General features: G+C 39.5%; 1 protein-coding gene across 1 annotated transcript; it reads right to left on the reverse strand.

Moving 5' to 3' along the window:
* Positions 1–3,145: 3,145 nt before the first annotated feature.
* On the reverse strand, positions 3,146–5,034 carry LOC140862265 (uncharacterized). Its single transcript, XM_073265270.1, has 2 exons — positions 3,960–5,034; positions 3,146–3,813 (listed from the first exon to the last, which is right to left on the reverse strand). The coding sequence occupies exons 1-2, from the start codon at positions 5,032–5,034 to the stop codon at positions 3,146–3,148; spliced, it is 1,743 nt and encodes a 580-aa protein (XP_073121371.1).
* Positions 5,035–6,314: the final 1,280 nt, after the last annotated feature.

The following is a 6,314-nucleotide window of genomic DNA, read 5'->3' on the forward strand; positions in this document are numbered from 1 at the left end:
GACTTCTGATTATCGAAGATAGTTCATTGATTGCATGTTACTAGATTCGAAATCGAGCAGGATAGAATTATGAAGTATGATTTGATTATGGATTAATGCATGAAGTTGAGCTATGCATGTTGAATTATTTATGGATTGGAATTTGAAGCATTGCCCTGTTTCTGTTAATTTTTCTATTGCCCAGGGTGCGCTCGATCCTATGAAATGCTGGGATCGAGCGCAGCCCCTGTAAAATTGGAGGCAGTGACTTTTTTCAATTGGTGCGCTCGATCCTGGATTTTTTCCGGATTGAGCGCGGCACTTATTTTGATCTCGGCAGAGAGTTCAGGAATATGGTGCACTCGATCCTGGCTTTTTGCCGGATCGAGCGCAGTACTATTCACAAGAAAAATAATTTTTTTAAAAAAATTCATTTGATGTCTTATCTTTTGGACTTTGTATAGTTCTCGATAGGATTAGCTCTTGATTAGATGATTAGAATCGGGGTCTCACAATTTTTGAAGCTTGGCATTAGAGACAACTCTAGAGACGAGACATATTTGGCAGCATATTTATCCTGTTGGTTATGTGTATTTGTCCTTCCTCAAAGTGGTGCCAAAATGATTCATCCAAGTACTTTCAAGATGGCAAGCATCATGGCTAGTGGGCAGAAGGTGGGTCTTGTTGTTCCAACATTGACGAGCATTTATCGAGGCCTCAACAAAATTGCTGCTTCTTCAAATCCATCTCGTGCATGTGCGACTTTTCCTACACACTTCATCTATGGTTGGCTTGCGCATTACTTTAAGACTCACACCCAAGTTTGGCAAGAAGCACGTGGTCCCAAAATGGCGACATTTTCCGGCAAAGGGAGCGCAAAACATTATGATTCAATTGAAGCTCGCAAAAGAATTCACAAAGGAGATTTTGCTTCTTGGACTTGCACCATGATCACAAAGAGTAAAGACTTTTTATATCTTGATAATGGAAACACGGAGGAACTTGAGCAGAATTATTTTATAGCCATCCGTTCCGGCTATCTGTCTTTGCGCCAAGGAAGTCGCTTCTTGGCTGAACCATATAGTCCTCACCGCTTCAGTCGTCAGTTTGGATTTTATCAAATACCACCAGAGGTTCTTGTTCGAGACGTCCGCAAAGCTTCTTTGGATGAATGGCTTCTTTTATGGCGGTTGAGTACTCTTTCCAACTCAATGTCTAGAGTGCAATTTCCATCCATGCCCCCAAATGCGAAGAGATTCTGCTCCGATGAGTATAAGAAGTGGTGGGCAATAGTTCATGGAAATTATTTGGAAGAAAACATCACAATTTTGAATATCTCGAAGCCTTGTGAAAATTTGCGAGAAGGTAAAATTTGTGAGGATGAAAATGGGTTTCTCGGTGAAGACTCTCGTCCCAAAGATCATAGTGCTCGTGCAATCAAACTTTTAGAGGTAAACAAGAGAGAGGACTTCCAAGATAGTGAGAGTAGCACTGCAGACCATCATTGGAAAAGAGCCAAAAAGAACTCTAACCCTTCTGAGCCAAGATTCATTGACATCGATAGTGTAATCGAAGACCCGAGACTCATAGAAAGCTTTGTGGGAGAGGTATTTTTTTTTATTTCTCTTTCTCTCATTTTTTTTAAACACACTCTTTTGTCATTCATTTTTTTTTAGGTGGAGAAAGAGTTATTGAATGCTAATGATAATCTTTATTTGCAAGATAGCCAAAAATCAATCGTGGGACCAAACATATCAATTGCAGTTCTTTCAGCCAGTGAAGCAATACCAAAGGAAGGTTGTATTTTGGCGATTCCCAATGCAACTCCCAAGCCTGCTGCACTTCTTGCATTTGATGGAGGGAAATTTTTATTTGATCATCAAAAAGAATTTCTTCAAAGACTGTGGGTCGACCTTCGTGAAAAGATAAAAAAGACTTCAATTGATTGTATCTCTTCTCTTAAAGGCAACGTGTTTTTTGTGCTTGATACCATGAAGAGTTTTCATGATTTTGATTTCTCTGATTTGGAAAAGTTATTGGGATCATTTTTTGACAAAGCTACTGCATTTGATGAAGCCCAGTCAAAATCTTCCGAACAGACTGCCAAGGAGATTGTTGCACAACAATTGAGTGAAGCCAAATATCATCTTGATGCTGCCAAAACTAGGGAGAGCAAAGAGGCGAGTCAAGTTCAATCTACTCAACAGGAGTTGGAGCGCATTACCAAAGAACTTGATGATTTGAAGAAGAGAAAGAAGAGCTTATCTACTTCTTTAAAGAGGCAACAACGATTATTGTATAGTGCTCAAGCAGAGGTTCATAAGATTGAGGAAGAAATCACTGCCATCGGAGATGTTTTCCCTTTGGTTGATGGGGCCATCGAGAATTTTAAGATGTCGACGATCCATCTTGAAGTTTCCAAAGAAGACTTGATAAAATTTAGTCCCTTTGTTTAGCATTTGTTTATGACTTTTACTTCCATTTATATTTTGTAATGAACATCACTTTGAGATGTTTATAAATGTGCTTCTTTTTTATTCATATTTTTTTTGTGTGCTTACATTCCACTTGAAATATAAAATAAATTATAATTTCATGGGAAACGAAAACAACAAGTTCATGACTGTACATAGAAAATATCTAAGTTGCCTACGTACCCAATATAGGGATAAAGTCATAACGTAGCTCAAAAATTTGATTGTTTGGGGGGTGCCGTGCACAGTTTATACTCATGCGGGCCAGGAGTATCTATTTCTTAACCAATCTTGACTAGTTGGGGATTTAATATTTTAACCACATAAAATACCTTTGGTGGGAGAAATACAGTTTAACCACATGAATTCACTATTGGTGGGGACATTACAGTTTAACCACACATAATACCTTTGGTGGGTACCGTTCACAGTTTATACTCGTGTGGGTCAGGAGTTCTTCTTTTTTTTTTATTTCTTTTTTTTTATGCATAGTAATGCTTTAAGAATTTCCCGTTTATGGGACCAATCTTTAAGCCATCTTCGGCCACTAATCTATATGCGCCATTAGTATAAACCTCTTTGACAACATACGAGCCGTCCAATTTTGATGTAAACTTGTTCCCAGTTCGATGAGTTGTGATGATGGGCATTCTCACTGCTAGTACTAAATCACCGACTTGAAATGAGCGCGATCACACTTTTTTGTTGAAAGCTCTAGAGAGACGAGCTTGGTAACACTCAAGTCTTTGTTGCGCTTCCAGTATTTTCTCATCGAGAGCTTCTAACTCCTCGAGGCGCAAACGTGCATTCTCTTCTTCTGTCAAGCCTTCTTGTATAGCTATCCTTAGTGATGGAATTTGTGGCTCGAGTGGCACGCCGGCTTCCACACCATACACCAATGCATAAGGAGTTGCTTGAGTAGGCATTCTGTAAGTGGTTCTATATGCCCATAGTGCCTCTCCAATCCTTTCATGCCAGTTTTTTTTTGATTTTGCAATTATCTTTTTCAAGAGATTACACAAGGTTTTTTTGAAAGATTCGGCCAAACCATTAGCAGCAGCATAGTACATAGAAGACTTTCTTTGCTTGAAACCAAACTTTTCGCAGAGCTTATCAATCAAAGTGTTGCAAAAAGGTTTCCCATTATCTGGGATCATGTACCGAGGAATTCCATATCGGTATATAATGTGGGTGAAAATAAAATCAGCAACATTTTTCTTCTTTATTTCTTTGAGAGGCACTGCTTCAGCCCATTTAGAAAAATAGTCTGTTGCAGCCAAGATATACAAGTGCCCACTTGAAGATTTAGTCAGCGGTCCAACTACGTCTAAACCCCATGCGTCAAACGGCCAAGAGGCTACTGTAGGATGCAAACCTCAGGCGGTTGGTGAATGAAATTTGAATGATACTGGCAAGCTTGACACCTTTGTGCATAATCCATGCAATCTTTCACCATTGTTGACCAGTAATAACCTATTCTTTTTACTCAAAAATGTAGCTTTGGACCTGATTGATGGGCTCCGCAAATTCCAAAATGAGCTTCTTCCATCGCTCGGGTGGTTTCTTCATCCCCTAAACACCGTAAGAAGACTCCATCAAATGAGCACCTATATAAGGTATCCTTGTAGTAGATGAAGCGCGCTGCGCGTCTTCTAATGTCTACCCTTTGACGCGGATCATTTGGCAACTTTTCATACTTCAAGTAATCGACAAATGCTTGATGCCAATCTTCTTTTTCAATTTTGAATACTTCGACAGTGTAGTTATCATCTTCTTTTTCTTCATCACTCTCATCCTCAAAAAGTAGCGGTACTACCCAATTTTTACATATTGGCACACGAGCTTCATTGTTAGGCATGGAAATGGTAGAATCAAGCTTGGCCAGTGCATCAGCTTGTTTATTGTCTTTTCTCGGCACATACTCAATCTCCACTTCACCGAGCCACCCCATAAGATTCCTAGCATAATTATGATATGGGAGTAATTCAGGCTTTCTGAATTCATATGATCCGAGTAACTGATTAATCACCAGAGCCGAATCCCCATATACTTGAAGATGCAATTGCTTTATATCGACCGTCATTTCTAGTCCAAGGATTAGAGCTTGATATTCAGAAACATTATTGGAGCAATTTTGAGTCAACGTGAATGAGTATGGCAACACTTCCCCTTCAGATGTCACAAATATAACTCCAGCACCGGCTCCTTCCTTATTCGAAGCTCCATCAAAATACATTTTCCATGGAGGTTTAACTTCAATTACAGGAACATATTCATTCGGAAATTCATTAGATAGCTCCCAATCGGCAGGGATTGGGTGGTCAGCTAAAAATTCAGCTAATGCTTGCCCTTTGACAGCCTTCTGTGGAACATATATAATTTCAAATTGCTGCAATTGGAGATTCCATCTTGCAAGCCTATCAGAGAGAACCGGTCTTGACATCACATATTTTAGCGGGTTTTCTTTTGAGACAAGCCGAACAGTGTGGGCTTGGAAGTAGTCTTTTAGCTTCTGAAATACAAATATGAGGGCTAGGCATAACTTCTCTATTGGTGAGTAGTTCAATTCATTTGGTGTCATCATTCTACTCAAGCCCCGTTTTTATCTTAATTGAATTTATTTGAGTTAATCAGAGATTACAGAGTTCACGAGCCGACTTGATTTTGATCAGGGTCCTTTTTGCAAATTTTGGAAATTTCACGGACTAAAACGCAAATATTGATTTTAATATATTATCTACACTTATTTTGACTTTCAAAGGAGCTCCTCCTCTTCCTCTCAACCGTGAACTCCATTGAAGCTTGGGGAAAACGTTTCCAAGCTCTTCCAATCTCGGTTTCCGGTCGATCCGTCCGTTAGAAATTAATTCTGAAGGCAGATTATCGATCACTGCAGTGAGAGCTCTGTTATATTGTAAGTTCTTCTACGATCGGATACATTCTAGTTTTTGGATGTTGTTAGAATCGTTCTAGATTCGAGTATGTTGTTCTCTACAGAGTTCTGATCGTTTATTATCTGTCAGTTTTGAAATAGAGCGACGTTCGGATTTGTTATGATTTTTGGAAGCCATTTTCGAAAATTTAGCTTTTGAGATTTGTTGGGTTTGTCTTGTTGTTGTTGTATTAGCATTGGATTGAGTTGTTATCGGTATTGAACTGCTGTCTGCGTTGCTGGTTTGTTCAGTTATAGCCGTTATGCCGTCGGTTTGAGTTTTGGGGATTTCGAACCGTTTTGAGTTATGAACTTGGCTTGTGAGTTGAGCATGGTTATTGATCAATCATCTCTTGTATCTGAACAGATTTGTTTGGAGTTGTCGAGCCCTGAGTTAGCAGCTGTTTGATCGTTTCAGAGATTTGAACGAAGAACGGTATAAAGAGTTTTTCTTGAACCGTTGCCTTGTTGTTTTTAGATTGTGTAGTTGTTTATACAATCTCTTTTGTAGCTTATCCAGAGTTGGAGCTACTGCATTGAAAGGTAAAAGCAGTCATCGTAGCGGGATAGCATACTCGGGACTGTGGTTCTCGAGTTTTCCCTTTTGAAATCACATACTTGCATCTACACTTGTTCTAGCATGAAGAACTTGTGTCTTGTTTGATTATATTGGCTTTTGTTAAATGGCTTTTGTGTTATATTTATGTTGTGCATTCATCTTGAGCCAATCTTGCTTTCAGCGGGCAGAACCGCCCTTTTTGTTTAGACGTTTGGGAACTATGATTGAGTGGCCCAGGTTGTAGTCGTTTCGTCTGGTGCTAGCATACTCATTATAGTTGCTCAAAGTCTAGGGGAGTGAGATACGTGGCACCACCTCGATTGGGAGAGTCGGTGAGTTGTTACGTGATCTTATCCTCGGGATCCCAAAA

This window comes from Henckelia pumila, chromosome 4 (genome assembly GCF_033568475.1).
Source record: "Henckelia pumila isolate YLH828 chromosome 4, ASM3356847v2, whole genome shotgun sequence".
NCBI lineage: Eukaryota > Viridiplantae > Streptophyta > Magnoliopsida > Lamiales > Gesneriaceae > Henckelia > Henckelia pumila.

Excerpts from the sequence above, each read along its gene's own strand:
- LOC140862265 (XM_073265270.1), bottom strand. The coding sequence starts at position 5,034 with ATGACACCAAATGAATTGAACTACTCACCAATAGAGAAGTTATGCCTA. Across the intron at positions 3,814-3,959 it reads TTGCGGAGCCCATCAATCAG|TAGCCTCTTGGCCGTTTGAC; the intron begins GTCCAAAGCTAC and ends TGCATCCTACAG.